General features: G+C 37.3%; 1 protein-coding gene across 3 annotated transcripts; it reads right to left on the reverse strand.

Annotated features, from left to right (window-relative positions):
• Nucleotides 1-100: 100 nt before the first annotated feature.
• LOC120005338 (DNA ligase 4) lies at nucleotides 101-23,456 on the reverse strand. 3 transcript variants are annotated; one of them, XM_038854923.1, is made up of 26 exons: nucleotides 22,933-23,456; nucleotides 22,718-22,803; nucleotides 22,485-22,621; nucleotides 21,221-21,295; nucleotides 20,686-20,777; nucleotides 20,387-20,458; nucleotides 17,893-17,972; nucleotides 17,744-17,781; nucleotides 17,654-17,660; nucleotides 17,384-17,539; nucleotides 10,650-10,725; nucleotides 9,359-9,483; nucleotides 9,246-9,280; nucleotides 9,084-9,142; nucleotides 7,821-7,904; nucleotides 6,799-6,894; nucleotides 6,665-6,713; nucleotides 6,502-6,589; nucleotides 6,165-6,368; nucleotides 5,628-5,753; nucleotides 5,414-5,513; nucleotides 5,218-5,323; nucleotides 4,914-5,044; nucleotides 4,635-4,796; nucleotides 3,166-3,321; nucleotides 101-1,025 (listed from the first exon to the last, which is right to left on the reverse strand). In XM_038854923.1, the coding sequence occupies exons 1-26, from the start codon at nucleotides 23,358-23,360 to the stop codon at nucleotides 290-292; spliced, it is 3,504 nt and encodes a 1,167-aa protein (XP_038710851.1). In that variant the 5' UTR covers nucleotides 23,361-23,456; the 3' UTR covers nucleotides 101-289. The 3 variants fall into 3 exon arrangements, with proteins under 3 accessions (XP_038710851.1, XP_038710852.1, XP_038710853.1); XM_038854925.1 differs by lacking the exon at nucleotides 101-1,025 and adding an exon at nucleotides 2,688-3,092 and having other exon boundaries at nucleotides 22,933-23,360; XM_038854924.1 differs by lacking the exon at nucleotides 7,821-7,904.
• Nucleotides 23,457-24,529: the final 1,073 nt, after the last annotated feature.

Raw genomic sequence — 24,529 nt, forward strand, 5'->3', positions numbered from 1 at the left:
TCCCTTAATTTCACAACTAAGACAGAGAGCTTGAAATTGCAACAATCCACACACGACTCATTGTTATGAAATTATTCTTTATTTCAATGATCGAAGGAGGTTTTATGGATACTAATCATATTAAAGAAAGTCAGCAACTCAGCGTATGCTAAAATTTTCACCCATCAGGTGATAAGATAAACAGAATTTGAAACCTTAATCTGGTAAGTTAGAAACCGTTCTTCACTAATACTTACGTATGTTCAGAATTGACATAGAATTTACAAGGAGATGCAAACAAGCTTGTGAATTACCAATCCTTGAGAAGTTCACTAGCGACATCCTTGTAGCTGACTTTCTTTTTCTTCACAAGCCCTGTATTGGTCTCTTCAGGAACTTTATCATCCCCAACAAATGATTGTGCAGTTTCATTCTTCTTTATTCCAAGGCTAGGAATCATGTCAAGTAACATCGCATGAACTGGATCAACCACAGCTTCACACTTTTCAGGATTTTTGGCAATTTGGCATTTAAACTCAGGATCTTCATTGCCAAACTGCATTTCATGTCTGCTTTCCAGCTTCTTGCCAAATTGGCTGCAATACCGTACACTCTTTTCCATCCCAGGATCTTCATTATTAAACTGCAGTTCCTGTCCGCTTTCTTCTGCAGCCTTTGGTTCAACTTGCTTGTCTCTTTGGGATGATGCAGAATCTTCCAGTACTTCCATTCCTTCATTTATTTTTTCATCTGCAGAACTGCTTGTGTCTGATTCGTCATCATGAATTTTAGCAGGCTTCTTTTTACAATGTGTCTGCATTCGTCGAGCTTGTTTGATGTTCATGTTACGTTTCTTTGTGGCCTGACCAACAGGTCTCCCTCTTTTCCTTTTGCCATCACTTTTATATGAATCCAATGTTCTGGAATTTATAAAAGCAGCTTTATTTTCTTCCTGCTTTTCGTCCCTGTCAGGTAAATAAGGCACACTCAGGTTTTCGGCAACCACCATATCAGAAGAGGCTTCCTTGATATTCAGGTCATCTTTGCTGGGAGCACAGAGACAACATAAAAAAGTAATTTCGGTTAGGATCTTCATCCAATAAAAGAATACTATATTACAGCACAAGAATGCATTGTTATGCATTTCAACAAACAAAATTTTGAACAAGTTAAAGATTAACCCATTTAAACTTCAAGCTTTGAAGTTATCCAGTCTCAATTGTGCACGGCAAAATTCAGCCATCTGGAAATACAAAGCTGTACATATAGACGTCAACATAAATATGTCTTCACTATGGTCACATAGGCAACACAATTGTCAATGTTTTTGACGCAATGTTATCTATGTGAATCTTCTTTATAGCTTACGAATTGCTTTGGTTTAGAGGTTCACATTGGTTCTACATCCTACCATTTCATTTCTTCTTCCAACAAGAGACTAGAGCACGTGAAGCCTCTTTTATAGCCAAAGTAGGCAACCATTTTGGAACCAAGATGCTCATCAACTTTCTATCAGAACATCAAGAGTTAGTGAACTACCCATTTTGACAGTCAAGGAATTCGTTGGATTCTGTCAGGCCAAAGTCAGGCAATATGACCCCCTAAAGGTTCAACAGCATTTGCTTTTATGCCGGGACGATTCACAATGGAGGCGATATTTTTATTGAGGGGACTTGTAGAAAAATATATGATAGGGTGGATTTAGAGACGAGGAGTCAAAATTAGTTATATTTCTAAAGAATATGACAAGATGTATGAAGGAGTTGCAATTAGTGTTAGGACTAATCGAAGAGATAGAGAGGAGTTTCCCATCACAATAGGTTTGCACCAGGGGTCGACACTATGCCTGTTCCTATTTGCTATAGTGATGGATGAACTCACATGACATATACAAGGTGAGTTACTTTGGTGTATGTTGTTTACGGGTGATGAGGTCTTGTGGATGAGACAATATTAAGAGTTAACTCAAAGCTCGAGATGTGGAGGCAAGTCTTAGAGTCTAAAAGGATTTAAATTAAGCATGACTAAAGAAAAATATACGAAATGTAAGTTTAGGAAGAGCATACAAGGGAACAAACGATCGAATTAGATGAGAGAAGTAACGAAAAGTAAAGTTTTTAAATATTGACTCGATTTTCCAAAATGACGGAGACATTAGTGAAGATGTAGCTAATATGATTAAAAATGAGTAGATGAAGTGGAGGACTACATCTGGTGTTTTATGCAACCGAAGGATTCCTTTAAAATTGAAGGGAAAATTATATAGGTCAACTATACGACCTGCGATGATGTATAGTTCTGAGTGAGTGTTGAACTATTAAGAGACAACATATCCAAACAATGCATGTAACAGAAATGCAAATGCTTCGTTGGATGTGTCGTCACATAAGGACAGATAATTTAAGAAATGAGGTTACTAGATCAAAGCTAGGAGTAACACCAATTAAAGATACGTTACAAAAAAACTGTTTAAGATGGTATGAACATGTACAAAGTGGAGATATCAATGTGGCAGTGGGGCAAATCGAGAGAATTTGTATAGAAGAGAGTAGGAAGCGAAGAGGAAGACCTAAAATATATGGCATGAAACTTTTGGATAAAGGCTCAAATAATGATGATCTAGGCACAAAAAGAACTGGAAATGAATTGCATTTAATGCTAAATCTCTTGGGAAATTTTTCATTTTTTATTTATAAATAAGCATGAACTTCAACTTGACTGATCTCCACCTTTTTTAATCAAACAAAACTTTCAAAAGGCGATAAAATTCCATACCTAATCCCATATTCAAACCTTCACAAACATGTCTCTAAACGTTAAAAAAATCACTGCAACATGCATTTATGTTGTTGTGTGTGCATGCAGAGTGGTTATGAATACTGCTTCAACAGGCTTCACTATGAGTATATGAGATTTAGCTCAATCAGAATAGTGAGAACTGATAACTATCATTACAAATATAATAAAGATCAAGTAAGGAAAGTTATCCCAGATTCTTTTTTTTGTTTTCTTGATTGTTCAATGGTGCTGAGACTTTTCGACCTCCTGCCCTAAGGACAGGGCAGTGATGAGCTTGACACCTTGAACTAATGTTGCTTTTTTGAAGATTCTTACTGCATCAAATGACTTTAGTTTTTTTATGAACTAGAAACCAGAAATGCAATGAAGCTAAAAATATTTGCATACCACTCTTCATAAGCTGATACTTCCATCCCTCTGGGCTTCATGCTATATCCATCCTCGGGCAATTTTTCCTCCATTTTCAAGCAGTCTTCCAGCCATTGGTACCCAACAACATGCAACCTCTTGTTCAACAAAAGATGTTTCTCTTCGGTGGTAAAACTACGGAAAGTTAACAAATTGAATTACAATTTGCATAGAAAACTTTATTAGTCATGACATAATCACTGAATTAACAAAATAAAGAAGATAAATATAAAAATTTATTCGCTTTATATATAAAAACGAGAAAAACAAGGTATCAGAATAAATGAAGCAAACTAAAAATAGAGAGACTAACATAATGCTAATATAAATCAAAATAGAGAGACTTACACTTCTAAAAGACAATAACATAACTTATTTCCAATTACAACGATCGTTCAAAAACCATGGCTAGGCTTCGAGAAACTAAGAAATAAATCACACATTTATTCAAAGCGTAACTCCAATAGAAAATTCATTCAAATGTTTTCAGATGATACTGAATAATCGCTTGCCATTGACCTTTATAGGCTACAAGCCAACTTATAGAAATGAGCGTTGCCACAAACTCCAATCAGAACAGGATAAATGTTTAAATAGAACCTTTTCCTTCTCAAAGAAGGATATTTTTACGACAATGTTAATATGATTTCATACTGGTGCTGCAATTGTGATGTGTTGGCACAAGGAACCAGCAGCAGAAATAGCTCCCCATCCTATGGAGCATATCTGGATTTCTATATTCCTAAGTCCTACATTATATGTACTCGTCAACAATCAGAGAGTTTTAATTTTTATTTTCTATTCCACTATTCCCGCTTGAACCATTATTGCCAAAAAAAATAATAATAATGGAAATGCCACTGCATGAAGCTGAAGACAAAACGAGCAGGTCAACAAAGAGGATACAATATACATAGGGCATCTAAAATTATTGAGATCAGTATCAGTGTGCTTCTCGAGGGGAAAAAACTTTTCAGGATGAAATCAGTAAAAGTCAAAATATTAGAGAGCATGGAGAAAGTTGACTGGGTCCCAAATGAAGTTAATAATTTCTAACGGGAAAAATCAGAAACAGCCCACAAGTTGTTGGAAGCTTTAGAACTTTTGGTAGTTGACATGCTGAGCACCATTTCTGTTCTATGCTAGGTCATTAGTGCACAAGTGGTTAATGGGAACCCTAATGCAACTTCGACTGATCCTTTGGGGACAAGCAAACATAGCTAGGGCATCCATGTATCTTGGGAAAAAATATACATATAAATATAACAGCAAAAAGAACAAAACTTATTTACAATGCAAATCCTGTCAACTCCACAATATTTAAGAATTACTTCACCCTTATATCCGCTTGCAGTTGCAGCAATGGAGAATTAAAAAAAGAGGATGAGTTCCCCAAGGATGGAGAATATTCTACACTAATGCTCAAACAACGAGCCAATATATCATACCTTTTCATAAGAGAACTGAAGTCCAGGTCAGATCCTGGCACTGACAGGACCACCAAATGTGTAGCATGAAAGAGAATTTTGCACTCTTTACCACCACCCATGAGAACTTCAAGCTTCAGCCTCCTTAGCACAAGTCCCAGTAGCACTTCTGAATCAGGTGTTCTTCAAGGAAAATGTTTTTAGGTCATTAGACAGTGGGGAAACTTCAACGGACAAAATGTAAGTCATCCAAAGTAATAGTACTCTTAATGGATATGAACTTATGGTAGGAAGTCTTACAAAGAATTCATAGACGGATAGAAGTAGATGCAGCAACCATGAAAGCGAGACCATCTGTCTGTAGGACAATACTTTTTCTTGTAATAGTCAACAGTTTTGCTGTCTTCTGATGTATCAATTTTGCTTAAGAGCTGAAAAACAATAAATAAATTATTTTAGTTAGGTAAAAGGAATTGGTCACTATATCAATAGTAGCAAATAAATAAGCAAGACGCAACATGAGAATACTGATAATAATTAATCATACAACAAAATTTGAAACAAATTTTCAATAATACGAAGAAAGCCAATGTATACAGAGTACCTGTTTAAGGTCTGCCGTATCGAGATCCCAGTAGTAAGAGTCAGCGAATTCATCTATATCTTCCTGAAACTTCTTCTTTGAAGAGTCAGAAAGGTGGAGGAAATACCTTAAAAGAAAACATAGGTTAGAAGGACTATCATATGCAAAACGGTTGTCAAGAACTATACAAAGTTTTTTTGGAATTGATGGGGCTCACTTTGGGTGCAAATGGATCAGCTTCTTTTGCAAACAACAATCCAATACCCACGAATAATGAATTATATCTGTGCGAAGCTTTGCAGCCTGATATTTGATCCCTGTGAGGAATTCATACAGTCACACATCAAATTTTCCAAGAATTGTTAAATGCACTAGCACGTACAACAGTGTGTGTGTGAGAGAGAGAGACAGAGAGAGAGAGAGGGACAGACCCTTGCTTTCAGCTGCAACACAATGGCTAACCGAGTTATTCAAATTCATTGAGAAAGTTCCACCATTCTCCACAACCATTTTGTGGAATGAATCAAGAGAATGGGTTGGAGGCACATTCACAAAGTCTATACTCTAGTCAAGGAGACAAGATGTTTCAAGGAATGGATTAATGCATCATTTAACAATCCAAATTGCAAGCATAATCTAACAAACAAATGCAAAACAAAACAAAGCAATGAGATGCAAAGAACACCACTAAAAAGGAAAATCATTCTAACTTCAAATCATTAGTCACACAAGAAGGCAAAAATTGTGAAAAAATTTATCCACAGTTCTCCACCAGAGAAACGGATCTCCCTCGAAAAGAATAATGTGTTTCCCTAATTGCTGGAGAGAAGCAGAGAAGAAAGAATAGTGGGCTATAAGTTGCATCATGCAGTGAACACAAAACCCATAACCAAAAAATATAAATAAGATACAATTTAAGAATCAAAAGATGCAGATTGATAAAGAGAAAGCAAGCTAAAAAAGGATACAAAACATCATATTTGAGAATATCAAGGTTTCCCCTTTAATATCAGAGATATCTGTCTGAACAAAATGATTTGGAACTACCGAGACATTCTGCTTCTCTCTCTTTGTGGAGGATTTCATGCGTTTTGGTTTACTATCTTGCACGCCACCATATTCTATATCCTTCTGTGTGGTACCATTACTTGAATGCACTAGTTCCACAAAAGCTGAAAATTGGAAAATTGTTGTGTGTCAACACAAATTAAGGGAGTAGTCTTCCCAGACAAAATAAATAACATTGATGAACTTATAAACAAAAATTAATGACCAGAGACACATTTGGTCACATTTTCCTCTTACACTGCATATCAAGGCACTCATGCCAAGGCTTGTCATATCTCACTCTGTCGATGCGTGGGAATCTCAGGCCGTATGGCGCAGCAAATACCTGAAAGAATGGAGGAACTACAGAAATCATTATTCTTCCAACTGAGTATAATCAAACTACATCATATAGACTCACCTCAGACCTAATGGTCCGGATATCACTGGTTATAGAAAGTATTATTGACCTGCAACAAGTGAGGATTGTCCAAAATGAAATTTAGTAGAATACATAAAAAAAAATTATATGAGAGAATAAAGTTGAAAACTAACTTTTCAGGGCTTTCAACCCAAACATCAGGTCTCTCTTTTGAATTATTTGTAACTTGATAGAAACTTGGTGGACCTTTCTTGGGATATTCATATTTCCTGACAAACCAAAAAATGTGGGCCAAAATTGTCAGACACAGCAAGTACAAGCATAAAACCAGCATCTCCTCCCACCTCGTCCTATATCTGTTCAAATGTATACACTACTGACATAATAATGTTTTATAAACAAGTTTTATTAGTACTAGACTATGAGACCCTCTATGAATATTCATCACTTTTGTTATAACGACATTGTTTTTTTGGTTTGGGTAACCGAGACCAACTCAACAGGCGTGCCCTTTGGGCAGCCCATTAAGCCCTAACTCGGGCCATGCTAGGCACGCGCAAATTGCCTAACAGGTTAGTTGGACTAAGACCCAGCGCAAACCACTTGGAAATAGCAGTGCTAGCTTAGAATCCAACACCCGACCTCCAGGGAGATTACGCCCTAAGTCAAGAGAGATAACCAACAAAACTATCACCAAGTGACATTTCAATTAGCCTTTCAACAGCAAATCAAAATGTTTTCCATAATGATAGGAACTCCTAGATCGGAGAGATAGGGGAGTTAAGTGCAATTTATAAGGAGGGCAAATGCCACTCCTTAACATGTCCAATGGGTTTTCACATGATAAGGATTGGGCCTTGATTGTGGAGGCCCATTGGACTACAACTGGTTTATGGCTGCATGCGCCTATGGATGCGGGCTGGGCCTGTTGGACTGTTAAGGGGGTATGGGCTTGGGCTCTCCAGCGTCCATGAAACACTGGCTTGGGAGGGGTCCTTATCACATACAAATGAGGTTAATTTTGTTGTACAGTAATCATTGCAGCAATGTTGTCACATTTCATAAAGTTATCTCATCAATGAACCACCTCAGGTTGATCCCAGAGCTAGCTATTTGATGAAGCTCAAAGGGCATTTTCCAGTGGGGATCTGGAAGTAACCACCATTTCTTTAACATCTAGTTACCTTAACAGTACCTAAAGTAAGGCTTCAGTTTGGTTACAACAGCATCTAATTCATCATCAGAAAGCCCAGTGCCCACCCTGCAAAAGGAAAAAAATCTGCAAAGACATACCTGATTAGTTCATTGATGTTTTCTGCATAAATACCATAGCATCACCCTGTGAACTAATAAAACATTCCCAAGCAAGATTGTAAAGCAAGGTCTCAACAAATGTTTTTCCATCATTTGCTGGCAATAAGTCAGCTTTGCATTTAAGCTTATTCAAATCTTAATCCAACTCTCACTTGTGGGGAAAAACGAAGAGAGAAGCAAATTTACACAGGACGAACCCTTCTCCAATAGGTAACTCTTTAAAATATATATGGATATATATATTCAATAACCTTAAAGGTAAGAAATCAAAAGAAACTAATCCTTACACTCTAAGAACACAGAGGGAAAAAAAAATTTGACGGGTGCAAAAGGCGTAGTTTAGAGTTTAGACTAAATCAATATTTATTACAATGTAATCAGATCACAGTAGGAAAAGGTTATTTATGGCACCAACCTACCTACAGAACCTGTTAATTTAACCAAAGGTTTCAGATACTTCTTTGGATATGGTCATATATGGGCAAATGAAGGTTCACATACTTACTGTGGATGCCTTAGGTATATAGTTAAGCAGATTTACAATGGATACTGAAAAAGATTAAGTCAGTGATCAGGACATGGAATAAACATCCTTTTTTGAGTGATCAATCACTCCCTCATCAAGACAGCACTAATTTATAAAACCTGTCTCAGATCATATTGCACATTTGTCTGCAGTCCAGGCGCATTTTATTTCATATATTAAAGCACAACTTATCATAGTCATCGTCATCGTCATCGTCATCATCAAAGACTTTATCCCAAACAATGATATAGGGTTGGCTAAATGAATCAATATGGGAAGTTAGTTATAACCCATTACACGAATTATCCTTCCCCATTATTCACATGAAACACAACCTATGGACAGATAAATGTATTCTTAATAGTAGTAGCTGCAGGATAGTTGAAAGATGCCAAGAAACGTAATAAACAGATTAATGAGCAAGACCAATGACTTGTAAAACATAATGTTACTTGAAAATTTCACTAAGAATTGAACTTGTGACCTATATGTTGCACCCTTGCAACTCTACCATCGGGCCACATGTTTGCTTATAAATTTCCACTAAGCATATCAGGAAAACTCTGAATGCACAATAAATGATGCTGAAAAGATGAGTTTATAGTTGGATACAGTTACCTCCTTGGATAAGCATTTGGTGCTGCATGCTCTGCTAGGCCAACTAAGAATTGAGCAACCTGCAGTCAATGACGATTTCATAAGTAAACCCTTCTGATAATTAAACCCTTCTGATAATTAAAATACAGAAATAAGAATTATAAAGAAAGAGGGCAAACCAACCTCTCCTCCACGACGCCCAGAGCCATAGTATCCCCCTATTAACGATTACATTAATATTTCTTAATTGCACAATTTTTTTTCCAGGAAAACCAGGTACCAAGTAGAACTCTCACCTATGATAAGAACATCTAAATCAGAACCAGCACGAATGTAATCTGGCTTCAACTTCAACCACTTTCCGCCCCGGTCACCCGGATCCCATCTGGAGCCAAGATCTTTCAATACAATTCCTTCATCTCTGCAATGTGACTGTTTGGCTCAATACATAAATGAATAAAGAAGGCAAATGAATAATAGGCCATGCAAATTCTGAATTGATAACAAACAGAGATACACAAGCATTAATGGGAGACTGGGACCGATGAAGCACAGTAATTATTATGTATGAAATCGCTCCACTAGTTTTTGAAAAAACATAAACTATGACATGTAAATGTAATGCTACAAATTGACAATCTCCAATGAGTGCTCAATTAAATATCATGGGCTTGTAGAAAAGTATCACGTCATTATCATCTGACCTGGTGGTAAATATCATAATCCCTACCACTGTTGATACTTTATGAACAAGAAGGATAGCTGCTAGGGAAATCAATGATTCTACCTAAATTGGCTCATCTTAATAGAAACTAGACACAAAACGCTCAAACCTATTCATTGATGAAGTAAAATACACTTGAAAAAAAACTATTCAAAAGACAGCCAAAAAAATCACAAGTACTTGCCCAAATAGAAAAATTGAACATGTAACCTCTAGGTTGCACCATTGCAACTTTACCAATGAGCCACATGTTCACCTGTAGAAAAAATGTATACAACTCTCGTGCACAAAGCTCCCACAATAAATGAGGTCGGTCACATGCATGATGTACATAGACCTTACCTCACATAATATGTGGATAGACTGTTTCCAAGAATTGAACTTGTGACTAAATGATTTAAAAGAACTCTCGATCAACATATAGACCAATGAATTGTCAAGCAATTATATTCCACTACAATAAGAAATTTCCAAATTCCATATATTGTTTCTAGGTTAAGACAGAAGCAAAAACTTCATTCTCTCTTCTTCATCAAAGCTATTATGTGCTCAGCATGAAATTCTTAACAAAAAAAATTTCTTCAACAAGCCGAAATTGCAAATATGTGAAACAAATTGCAGAGCTTATTCAAAGCAAACCAAAATTCAGAAAACTAAGTAATAAAGAAAGATAAGTAGAAAGAAAAAAGCGAGGAATAAATTTTACAATATAGAAATGCTAAAAGTCAAATACTGCTGAAGGTGAGAACAGTGATAACACAAAGGAAAGGCAACTATATTTCACAATAACTAAAGATCACCAAAACCTTATTATCTTCTAAAGTTAAAGTATCACTGTGGCCACCAACAGAAATATTTCTGACCTGTTTTCAACAGTTTCTTTAAAAAATCTCTCGACATCATTCACATCATAAGCTATGAGTGACCAACAAGGTTCACCTGGATACCACAAATATGATTAATGAATTTTCCGATGCATATAGATTACAATAATGAGAAAATTGGCATAAAGAAACTGCATATCCGCATCACATGTCAAGAGGAACACCATATTTTGGACTTCAACATGATCAAACAGAAAGCAATAAGAGCCACATGAAAGAGTCTAGAACCATGGAGTCAAAAGAAATTATCCTCGATTTGCTATGTTTGAGAAACACTGTAGATGATAATGTCTCTGAAAACATCACAAGCCCAAAGGCAGCACCAAAACAGGTTAAGCAAAACTATAGACCAGGTTGCCAGCAAACTTTCAATGGACAACTATTCTTGGGGATATACTTTTCTTTAAATAATTTTTACAGCACTTTAAATGGTTGATTTAAGGATACTAATCAGTGGGGAAGTCAATATCTGGAGCCAAGGTAATTCACTAGAATCTAGAAATGCAAAAGCATTATAATTCTATCCATACTAGCAAAACATGTTGATATTTGTTAGAATATGTAAGGGTAGTTCAGTCATTGCACATATGTTAACAGTATAGTAGACAGTGTTAGGGTTGTAATCGTTAAAATGTTAAAGAAAGAGGAGGAGAAGAGAATGTATGTGAGAATAAATTGACGACTACTGTCTCTTTAGTTTCATGGTATCGGAGCCGGGTTGGCTCGCTGGTTGCACATGGTGATCATCGGCTGCAGTTTATCAGTGCAAATCTGGGTACCTACATCGCGAGTTTCTGCTGCGCACTTCTATCGCGATCTGGGTTTCTAGCGCGAGTGTTGCTAGTATTTCTTCTCTCCTGGTGTGTGCTTCTCCTTTTCTGGTTGCTGGTTGCTGCTGTCTCTGTTTTAGACAGATTGTGGTAGAGGTATTGTGCGTGTGTGAAATTTCTGGTTGCTGGTTGCTGGTATTGTGCGTGTGTTAAATTTCTGGTTGCTGGTTGCTGCTGTCTCTATTTTAGACAGATTGTGGTGAAGGTTTGTTGGTGTGTCTCTGTTTTAGACAGATTGTGGTGGAGGTTTGCTGTTGTCTCTGTTTTGGACAGATTGTGGTGGAGGTTATTGTGCGTTGTTCAAGGGTTTGCTTGATTCTGTGTGAATCATGGCTGAGACTAGTGAAAAGAAAGCTGTTGCAGAAATCATCCCAACCTCGTATCGTATCACAGACAGGAAATTAAATGGTACAAACTATGGTCACTGGAAACGAGTTATTAGAAGATATCTCTCGGGTATTGATATGGAGAAACACTTGACCGAGGATGCACCGACTGAGCTGAAGGCCAAGGCACAATGGCAGAAGGAAGATGATAAACTTTTCACTTTAATTCAAAATACTATGGAAAATTCTGTAGATGATATGATTGGGCATTGTGATAGTGTCAAGGAGATGTGGACATATTTAGAAACATTGTATTCTAGTAAGCAAAATCTGTTTCATGTTCATGAGCTACTAGCTGGGGTATATCGTGCAGATCAGAAGGGACGATCTTTACTTGAATATTACACTGACTTCAAAACCAAATTTGAAGAGATGAGGACTTTGTATCCTATTACAGCTGATGTGAAGAAAATGCAGACCCAACAGGAAGAGGTCGCTGTTCAGTGTTTCCTTGCTGGGTTGGAGTCGCAGTATGAGATTGCTCGTACTCAATTACTTACTGATCCAGAGTTACCTTCCCTAGCTGAAGCATTCTCTCGCTTGCGCAAAGTTTGTAAGGATTCTGGTAATGACATCTCGGGAGTATCTGCTGTTTCTGGTGATACCTCTGCTTTATTGGGTTGGACACCACCAGCTGGTGGTAATAGGGGTGGTCGTAGTGGTGGTCGAGGAGTTCGTGGTGGTGGCCGTGATAATGGAGGACGTGGAGGTCTAAGGATATGTTATTATTGTGGTGAGCAAGGTCATTTGAAAAAGAATTGTTGGAAATTGAATGGTAAACCATCCATTTCTTCACGGTTTGCTAATGCCGTTACTCAGGAGGGTATTTTGCCTACTCCTACCGGAGTTGTGTCTTCTTCCATAGCATCCAAACCTGATGGCCATATTCTGATATCGGCTGATGAATATGCTCAGTTTACTCAATTTCAAGCTACCCAGTCTGCTGCCACCCTTGTTCAGTCAGGTAATCCAACTGCTTGTCTTTCTTCGTCCTTCGGTGATTGGGTCATTGACTCCGGAGCCACCGACCACATGACTAGCAATACAGGTATCCTTTCTTCATTTCAGTCCTCCCCCACTCTACCAAATGTCATTCTAGCCGATGGCTCAAATGTTCCTGTGCTTGGTAGTGGTACGGCCTCGCCCACTTCCACTTTATCTCTCTCCTCTGTTTTGTGTTTACCTCATTTCCCTTTTAATCTATTATCTGTCAGTCGAATCACCCAAGCATTGCACTGCTCTGTTAACTTCTTTCCTGATCATTGTATGTTTCAGGATCTGGTGACGAAGAAGGTTATTGGTAGAGGTCGTTTGTCTAATGGTCTATACGTTCTTGCTGCTGAAGCTTCACCAGTGCCACGGCCAGTTGCTTCCACTAGTACTACCTCATTCTATCAGCTGCATTGTCAATTTGGTCATCCCTCGTTACAAGTTTTAAAGCGTCTTTGTCCGTCTTTAGGTTCAGTGTCTCAATTAGAGTGTGAGGCATGTCAATTTGCCAAACACCATCGAGCGTCTTACATTCCTCGAGTTCATAAACGGGCTGCGTCCCCCTTTGAGTTGATTCATTCAGACATTTGGGGTCCTTGTCCTGTTATATCTCAGTCTGGATTTCGTTATTTTGTCACTTTCGTTGATGATTTTACTCGGGTAACTTGGTTATATTTAATGAAAAATCGTTCGGAGTTGTATTCTATATTTTGTGCTTTTCATGCTGAAGTTCAAACTCAGAATAATGCTTCTATTCGGATTTTACGTAGTGATAATGCCAAAGAGTATTTCTCTAACTCTCTTTCTTCTTATCTTGTTCAACATGGCATTGTTCATCAGTCATCTTGTGTTGTCACCCCACAACAAAATGGGGTGGCTGAAAGAAAGAATCGTCATTTGATGGAAGTTGCCAGGGCTCTATTATTTCATATGAAGGTTTCTAAGGTATTTTGGGCTGATGCTGTTCATACCGCATGTTACTTAATCAATCGTATGCCTTCTTCGATTCTTGATGGTAGTATTCCTTATTCGCTTATGTTTCCTTCTCAACCTCTCTTCTGTCTTCCTCCACGTATATTTGGATGTGTGTGTTTTGTGCAAGATGTCCGACCTAAAATCACTAAACTTGACCCGCGGTCTCTGAAATGTGTCTTCTTGGGATATTCTCGTCATAAAAAAGGGTATCGTTGTTTTTCTCCTGATCTAGGTCGATATTTAATCTCAGCTGATGTTACATTTTTTGAGTCTACTCCTTATGGTAGTGGTTCTTCTACATCTTCTTTTGTTCCCGAGGATGAGTTTCTTGTCTACCGTATATCTGAACCTAATCCTTCTCTTGAGTCTTCTCGTCCTCCCATCACTCAAACATATTCTCGTTATAGCTGGCACCATCCTTCGACACCTCGAGTGGATTCTTCTGTGGCACCTAGGACAGACCAAGACACTCAGCCTCTACCTGTCTCTTCCTCTCCAGATCCGAGTTCTCTAGCTTCTGATGCTAGTCCTGATTTACCTATTGCTCTCCGTAAAGGTAAACGATCTTGTACCTATCCTATCTCTTCATTTGTCTCTTATAAAGGTCTATCTCTTGTTTCTCGGTCTACTATTTCTTCTCTTGATTCTGTTACTGTTCCTAAGTCTATTTCAGAGGCTCTTTCTCATTCTGGGTGGAGGCAGGCAATGGAAGATGAGATGTTTGCTCTTAAGGAGAATGGTACTTGGAATCTTGTTTCCCTCCCAGATGGAAAACATGCTATTGGTTGTAAGTGGGTCTTCACTGTTAAAGTGAACCCCGATGGTTCTGTGGCTCGCTTGAAGGCTCGGTTAGTGGCAAAGGGCTATGCTCAGACATATGGTGTTGATTATTTAGAAACATTTTCTCCTGTTGCCAAGATTGCTTCTATTCGATTGTTTATTTCTCTGGCTGCTACCTACCATTGGCCTTTACATCAGTTAGATGTTAAGAATGCCTTTTTACATGGTGATTTGGTTGAAGAGGTCTACATGGAGCAACCACCCGGGTTTGTTGCTCAGGGGGAGTCTGGGAAGGTATGTTTTCTTCGGAAATCATTATATGGGTTGAAACAATCTCCTCGCGCTTGGTTTGGTAGATTTAGTGAAGTGGTTATTGAGTTTGGATTGTGCCGGAGTGCTCTTGATCATTCGGTTTTCTACAGACAATCTGAGCTAGGTTGTATACTTTTGGTGGTCTATGTTGATGATATTGTGATTACTGGGAGTGATAGTATGGGTATTACTGCTCTCAAGTCCTTTCTTCACACCAAATTTCAAACAAAGGATCTTGGACCTCTCAGGTATTTCTTGGGTATTGAAGTGTCACGTAGTAAGCAAGGTGTTTTTCTATCTCAGAGAAAATATGTACTTGATATACTCAATGAGACAGGGTTGATTGATACTAAACCCTGTGAGGCACCTATGGTGCCTAATGTGAAATTGGCTGCTGAAGATGGTGTTCTACTTGCTGATCCAGAACAGTTTAGGCGATTAGTTGGAAAACTTAATTATCTTACAGTGACACGGCCAGACATTGCTTTTCCAGTAAGCGTGGTTAGTCAGTTTATGTCATCTCCTCGGACATCTCACTGGGATGCAGTAATTCACATTTTAAGGTACCTTAAGGGTGCTCCAGGCCGTGGGATTGTTTATCAGGATCATGGTCACATTAGAGTTGAAGGAACAGGTCGTGGGGTTGTTTATAAAGATCACAATAACATTGGAGTGGAAGGATTCTCGGATGTTGATTGGGCGGGTTGTCCTATAGACAGACGGTCTACTACAGGTTATTGTGTCTTTGTTGGCGGGAATTTGATATCATGGAAAAGTAAGAAGCAAAGTGTGGTTGCAAAATCAAGTGCAGAGTCTGAGTATAGAGCCATGGCTCAGTCTATTTGTGAACTTATGTGGGTTCGTCACTTACTTGAGGAGATTGGTATGAAGGACTCAGCTCCTATGCAATTGTGGTGTGATAATCAAGCAGCTATTCACATTGCTTCTAATTCAGTGTTTCATGAACGTACAAAACATATCGAGGTTGACTGTCATTTCATTCGAGAGAAACTCCAACAAGGAATGGTTTGTCTTAAACATGTTAGGACTGGAGATCAAATAGCTGATGTATTTACTAAACCTCTACCAGGGAGTCGGATAACTAATATTTGTAACAAGTTGGGCATGATTGACATCTATGCTCCAACTTGAGGGGGAGTGTTAGAATATGTAAGGGTAGTTCAGTCATTGCACATATGTTAACAGTATAGTAGACAGTGTTAGGGTTGTAATCGTTAAAATGTTAAAGAAAGAGGAGGAGAAGAGAATGTATGTGAGAATAAATTGACGACTACTGTCTCTTTAGTTTCAATATTCAAAAGACTATCAGTCCCTTGAGAAGTTGAAAGAATATGGAATTTGATACCACGATGCTGGAGTTCATAATGATAGATTCATTAGATGCAGAAATTTCATGTATCATCAAAAGAAAACGTCATAACAAGTATCAAATACAAAATTTAATATACAAATATTCGATGCCACTTAAAGTGATCTTTTTTACATAGAGAATAAGAATATTTCACCAATGAAATCATAATGTTAAGATTAGTTACTTTGACATTCAACCAAATAAGTTAACTTGTTAGGTTGGGATGTTTCACATCATTTATACCATATTCTAACACTCCCTCTCACGTGTGGGCTGGGCAATCCGACGGCCCAACACTAGGGGCAACAACAAACACACAAAGGCCCACACTTGGAGCAACAATAAATGGGTGCTTAAATTGCAAAAGCTAGGGTTTGAACCCAAGACCTCTTGCTCCGATACCATGTTAAGCTAAGTTACTTTGCCATTCAACCCAATAAGTTAACTTGTTAGGTTGGGACATTTCACATCATTTATACCATATTCTAACACATAATAATTCACAAAACAGAAGAATTGAGTGTCTTTGTAGATGAAGCTTAAGAATAGGTCTACTTTATACTTTATTACTTCTGAATCGAGGATGCCACAATATACAGCATGTCACAAACACTTGTGTGAATGCTGCCACAGCATATTGCACGCAGAACATATGAAAAATGTAAAGGGGAGAAAAAAGAGGAAGAAGAAGTGGAAGCAGAAGAAGGGTGCCATGACAAACTGCAAAAAGGTCATATTTGACCTTTTCCGTATCTAGCCCACATTAAAAAAAAACCATTTATTTTTCTTATATGTGAGGAGGAAGGAGGGTGTTAAACCAATCAATTTATTAGCTCCAAATAACTATAAAGGCTTCAAACAGAGTTTCTCTTCAATTAAAGCACAGTCCAATAACAAATTAAAATAGACAGACTGCACTCTAATCATAAGAAAGAACTGATAGCAAGAGATTGTCTTTATGAGCCAAAAAGAAATACAGAGCGATAAATATGATAAAAAAATATTCACACTGCAGGCTGCCAATCAAATAAGGCAAGACATAATGATTATTTCTGCCTATATGTTTACCAGGAGGGCGGGAAGTATTAAGACCATCATCAGGTAATAAGATGTCTAAACGGCCCTTCAAAGGCTTCACAACTTTTCGCAGAAGCTCATGTCGTTCCTTCAAGCTTTGGTGAATAACACTGGTATCTCCCACATAAAGAATATCAAATGCAATATCTACGTAGTATCAAGGTAAATCATATCAATTAACAATGGGATACAAAAAAATTGATGTCAAAAGTCACTTTTCTAGAGCTCGTCTTCAGAAGGAAACAAATATGAATAGGATACAGCACAACTGCATCACAAGAAGCAACACAAAACATTTCAGTTCTAGTATAAGAACAAGAAAAAGATTTAAAATTTTCACAACAAAAAGACCTGTCTGTCACTGTCAAATCCATCCCTCGCAGCCTTGGCTGTAAGCAAGTCATGGTACTAAATATGAATATATGAATTGAAGAAGATACAACGTACAAGAAGTCTAGACAGTAAAAAGAGTGGCTATTGAACACTGAATATGAGAAAACCTGTTTCCTGATTAGAACCAAACTCTGCAAAGCAATTCATTGATGTATCCCACACTAACATTTCACCATCAAGTATACACCTATACCAAATAATAAAAAGAAAAAAGAAAAAAAAAGTAAACAAGATGGATGAGTATCAGTAAAACTTTAAAAATCTGCAACATACATGTCATGTATGAATCCAGAATCATCCAATGTTTCATTTCACTCATTGTTTTTGTACGAAGAGGTCAGGGAACCGCAAAGTCGCAAACCTCATTCTCTTTCAGATCAAGACAAATGACAACTAATACGTACAAGGCTTTTCCCACCAACAAATCCCACCATAAATTAGCAGTTTATTGAGCAAAAAACCCAGTAGCAAAGTTGTCATTCTTTGACTGTAAACAAGTAATATAATAACAGTTAGAAGAACATGCCACTATGCCAGTTAGGGTGAGAGCAAGTATATGGCTGTAATCAGTTTCCTGGCTGGATACAATCGAGAAGTCCGAGAACAGTAAGTACCAGCCAACCAGCCTCCAGCCAGGACAGGGAATGCTAAAGCGGTAGTAGTAGTAGTAGTCATTTGGAAGCCAAAGACAGCACACTCTCCATTACTATGTCAGAAAGTAATAATGTCATCATAATCAAATTGAAAACATAAAAAATTTTAGGCCTAAACATATTTGGATGGTAATGGAGAAACATTCAGATCTCATTGACTCCTGGTAGCACATTTGATGGATCAAGAGAACAAAGTGCTGAAATTGACAATATTGCATCTCACACAGCTCCTCTAATCCAGTTTTTGCCTAAAGCTCCATTCCTTCCTTCCTATCTACATAGCATTTGTCTTTGTCAATAACAGAGAGATAAACTTTATTTTATGGAGGAATAAACCACTATATTCCTCAAAAAAATGAGCTTTGGTTCCAGCGTCAAAGTTCACAAAATGAAAAATTCCAGAAATTCTTACTCCCAACGAACACCCGGACTGAACAGAATAGAATCGTCAGCCAACGGTTCTACCTCTTTCCTTCACCTTGTTCACAATAAGTCTACAACCTTTGCTACAGTCATTGGTGTAATTTATATTACATAGCTGATATGGCCCCAGCGGCCCAACCCCAAAAAAAAAAAGTGAGGCATTCCATGGACTGCAGCAAATGCAGTTCTTGGCACCAATATTTCAGTTTTGAGGCCCAACAAATGGGAGGGGATATTTGACAAAATGTCCTCATGCTTGGGCTGGACGTCCCTTCACGAGCTGGTGACACGACACATGGGATAAATGATTGAAATGGAAGGTGCACAGAGCAACGGTTCTGCCTCTTCCCTTGACCTTGTTCACAATAACTCTATAACCTTTGATACAGTTCTTGGTGTAATTTACGAAATAAATAAATAAATAAATTTGTGACGCATTCCCTGGACTGCAGCAAATGCAGTTCTTGGCACTAATATTTCACTTTTGAGGCAAATGAGAGGGGATGTTTTATAAAATGTCCACATGCATGGGCTGGACAGCCCTTGCGAGCTGGTGACATGAAACGGGATAATTGATTGAAATGGAAGGTGTACAGAGCAAGCAAGAATTTGAAATCATGACCTCAGGTTCTCCAATGTCAGGTTCAATCACCAACTTTGCAATAGCTTCAGTTAAAGTTACTGAATTCGAAACCAACGGGAAAGCAGAAAAATCACATGCAAAATCATTAGCAGCAAAATATAAAAGTAGGGTTGCCTGCAATCTACTTTTTGAATTAGCTGCTTTCCATGGATCAGATCCCATGGGAGCTAGTACAATTGCCTACACTTAGTGATCCTGTGGTTCAGATCATGCCACAACATACATGAAGAGACAAGATACTTGATATCTCATCCAAACTTCTGATATCACTATTATTTTAACTTCACGGAGACATGTGCTCTTTCAATGCATGACTTTTAAAACAAGTATGAGCAATTACATAGAGCATACAATATAGGGGAGTCCAATCTGCATATCATACCTTAAATCATCATAACACAAACATTATTTACGCTCTGTTAATTGAAACTATAAAATGTTAAGTAAAGTGCATTCTGCTGTTTCCCCATCTGGACTGAATTTTGTTCCTTTTTTTGTGCCCTCTATCAAGTGAAAATGAACCAATGAGGATAAACTGCCACCAGTTTATCCACCTTTCATCTAAATTCTTACAAGTTGAAAATGTTCAAGTACAAGAGTTGATCCCCCCCCCCCCCAAAGGTTTGAATTCCTTTTGGTTCTATTTTCTCTATTTTTTTGGTGAGGGGGTTCCTACACGTATATAGTATTACATGAATGAAAGCATCGTATTAGCGAACAATTTCATCCCAAAATAATGTGTTCTTCTTACTCTCCCAGCACTTCAAGGGAAAGGAAGACAAGGGCATTCCAGACCTGGAATGATTTGATTCTAAATTGTACTTCCAGGAAGAAAAAAAAGAACTCTAAAGTCGTACAAACAGCTATCTGAGAACTTCTTACCTATCAATTAAAACATTTTGCTCAATTATGTTTGACATGGCATGATCATATTCAGAATGATCAAGAAAGTTCCTGCATAGGCAACAGAAATTATCAATCAGACAGAATACTTCATTTTCTCCAGCAGCCATATACACTTCACAATATAAATAATGTCCAAACTTCATATCATTTTTCTTTACTGTAATTTAGTCATTTCTGAATCAATCATTTCAATTTAATTTGCAAACAACAAATGATATACTCAAAAGCTAACTACAAAGCATATACATGGAAACACACAAAATAAATGTACATACCTAGAGTAGTAGTGTATCTCAGCTCCATTCTTATGTATTTGGATACGATCACCATCAAACTTACACTCAACAACCACTTCCTTCCCTTGAAGCTATATGAATAAGATAAAGTGTTAGAGATCATGTAATATTGACAAAGTACATTCAAAATAACAACTAGATTGAATGGAACACACAGATACTTGTGCAAAAGATGGATATTCATAAAAGTCGATAGATAATTACAATCAGAAAGTTTAAAGATAGTGGGTGTTTTCAGTAGTCTACTTTAGATAGTAGTTTAAAAGTATAACTAATGTAATCGAGGAGAGGAAGTATAAGACTGTTCTCTTTCAAAGATTACTTAGCTATGAAGAATACTAAAAATATACAATCATATTTTTTATTACACATAATAAAGCACAATTACAAGCACATCACTGGTAAGTTTTGAACATCCCCTGTTAGTAGCTCCACATAAATTCTCAAAAGTGAAAGATGACAGACTACTAATTCAAGCAAAACTAAGTTACTGAAACGCCATTGTTTAAGGAACCTTTTTCCAAGCAGTAGTTGCATCACCAACCCTTGTAGCTAACTGAGGGCGCACAGCCTTTCCAACTTCGATGTCCTACGTATTAAGACAATAAAAAATTTACTTGGTTGTATCAACATGTATATGAGTTGCCCAAATTAATCAAACATTTTTAAATGAGTCCAGCTTCAAGTGAATCATTTCAGAAGTATGCTATGGAGCTTAAAGAAATGACAACAATAAGGTAAAGCTATTTCCTTAACTCATGTTTCCTAATATCATGACATTCCTAAACCTTATAATAAGAGGTCACATATGAGATAAGGCGGTTGTCAACTTTTATAGAGTAGAAAGCCTGAGTAGTCTTCATTAAAACTTTTATAACGCTCAACCGACAATAAGGTTGGAGCAAGCATCATTGAAGATCACCAACCAATCAGTTTGGTTGGCAGGGTTGTATAAGCTAACATCCAATGTCCTCATTAGAATATATGAAACGTTATGGGTAGGGTTGTAGGGCATTTCCAAAATGCCCATGCCGAATGATTGCAAATACTTGATGCTTGTTTGATAGTAAACAAAAATGGGAGACTTCCCATCAATGAAATACATAAAAGGTTTTATGTTCAAATTACGCAAGGGAAAAGACTTAGATCCTTTTAGTTGGAACTTCCTTCTCTATCCCATGCAAAAGGTGAATTTGATATATGGAACACGTTCTGTTTCAAGTATCATTGGTATTCTTGGATAAGTAACCATATTGCATCACCATCTTTCTCAACAATCACAAATCAATGTAACTTGGGATTCTTCCTTTCTTCAAATTCGAATCTTACTCAGTGAGATGGAATATAATCTCATCATTTAGGTGGATTGGACATTAATATCCTCATTCAATATAAAAATGCTCTCTAGAGGCTCTTATCTCCACAAAAGATAATATCCCCTTCATATATCCCCTTCGTATATTTAAATTATAGTAAAAGAAAATTAAGATAATATCTCATTGATAGCCAAAGAGAATTGCTCTCACCTCCACAAGAAATCATTCCAATGAGTTCCTTTTACAATATGACATTTTGTCTGAACTCTGAATTTAGGGTTAAATGATGTAAATCCTGTTTAGCCAATGAAGCTATGATTCAAATTTCAGATCATATTCATATGAAGTGTTCCTTTACTATTAACAGCTATACAGCTATATTGTTCGAAAAAGCAAGTCCTGAAGCCTAACAAACATTTGGCAGATAGAAGAAAGGAATGGTTTGACAAGTTCGTAACAAACCTGGCGCTTATGCCGTTGATTTGGATCCCTTAACTTCTCACAAACCAATTTTAAGTCACATGTGACGTTAAATAAGTCTTCAGCATCTGGATGAAACTCAAGAAATATGCTCTTCTCACTAATTCCCAACTTCAAATCTAGGACAGATCAATAATAGTTTACGTAAGGGAAAAGAAAGGATAAAATGAATAAGTGAATAAAAAATACTAATTTTAACATATTTAATCAAAAACCTTTCAGAATTATCATTATGATCCACTTCATTTCCTGTGCATTTGTTTTCTGAATCATGGTAGAAAGAATATCAGTCTTCTCTGCCCTGAAGCCATACATAAAACCAAAAGAAATACAAAAAATACAATTCAATTTTCTTGAATTTCAGCTTACTTTTAAAAAACGGAAGATAGAAAAAACGAATTCGAGTCAACTGTCACTATTCAGTATATACCTGTTTTCGCTGGAGGCCAAGCGATCCAGCAAGTCGTTCAACTCCTTAATAGTGAGACCGCCAGAAGCCATTCCTTGCCTTCGCTGCAAAACCTCGGCAGCAACAAGCGGAAAGTTTCCAGCATTAACACCGCCGGTGGAGCCGCTCTTGCGCCAGTTGATGAGGCGCAAGGCGTCAGGAGAGTCCCGGGAGATACCTAGGGCGTCAATGAGGCAGGTTGCCAGAACGGACTCCTTGAGGCCGTAGGAGCCGCGTTCTCGGTCGAGCGAGGGGAGAATGAGGCGGATGGCGGTGAAGTAGTCGGTTTTATCACAGAAGGTGTCGATGAACTTGCGGAACTTGGAGCGCTTCTTGGCCGAAGACTTGCTCCTCTGCATCCAGTTGAATAAGCTCACTAGCACGCTCACCTTGGTCGTCTCTCCTTTCATTGTTCGAATCTCTTTCGGACTTGGGAGTTTGCAAACTGAAGCCGCTGGTTTTCACGGGAAGGAAGCACAACTTTGCCATTTGATTACTTCTTGGAGAATTCTCTCCAAAGCAGGCCAGGTGGCATTAATGACACGGTGCCGTTTAGATAAATCTAAGATTCTAAATCGAGGCAATTAAAATTCGAGCAACAAAAAAAACTATAAAAATTTAATTATGGGTTTTTGTTGTTTTAAATTCCATGTTCAATTCATATATGAAAAATCCACATCTTTTGAGAAATTTAAAAAGAGAAGATGATTAGTAATTTCTGATAAAAATTAATACATTAATATTGATTCACATAGGATAAATCCACCTAAAAATCATTTTAGAAATCTTGATATGGTCAAATTTAATTACATTGTTAGTGGATAATTATTTATTATAAATAAAAAATGTCAAATGTGGATGTAGAAACCAACTTTCTTATCATGACATTTCAGTTCACTTTAAGGTATTGTGTTCTTTAAACTATCCTCATATCCGCACGTATTTAATTCGATAAATAATATCGTTTCCTTCGTTCAAACACATTGGGAGAGTAAATACCCAAATAGAACAAATAAACTCTTCAGTTTGGCTTTAAGAGAGAGAATACCCGAGTATCGAGCCACATACCGAAACTATGAATGGCTCAGCTGGAATGAAATATTAGGGTACAAAATTAAAAATCTTGATTTTTGCATTTATAGAAACTCAAGAACATTAACTGAGAACTAATATTCAACCATTATTTTTAAATACGACAAAACTTACACAAATAACTTGTACATTTGACTTCATAAGTACTTGTTTGTTTTTCTTTCCAAGGTTGCATATTATTGGGACAAGAAGGAAAATGGGTTGGTGTCAGGAGCTGTTGTGGATTCCAATTTGAGGTTCTCGGTGGAGAGCGAGAGCAAGAAGGCTGACAAGCTCATTACTGTACTGTCTGTCATTCACAATTTTCTTTTCAAAATAAAGGATGTTTCCCTTGTGATTCAATCACACCTGTAAATTTGCAAACGGTTTAGTATTAAGAAGTTAAAAAAAAAGAAAAGTGATAGGAAATATAACGAAAAATAAAAAGAAATCAAATGAACGTATAACCTGGTAGGAATTCTCTGTCTTCTGGCTCTCCATCGAAAAA

The sequence above is a fragment of the Tripterygium wilfordii genome, chromosome 9 (assembly GCF_013401445.1).
Source record: "Tripterygium wilfordii isolate XIE 37 chromosome 9, ASM1340144v1, whole genome shotgun sequence".
Lineage (NCBI taxonomy): Eukaryota > Viridiplantae > Streptophyta > Magnoliopsida > Celastrales > Celastraceae > Tripterygium > Tripterygium wilfordii.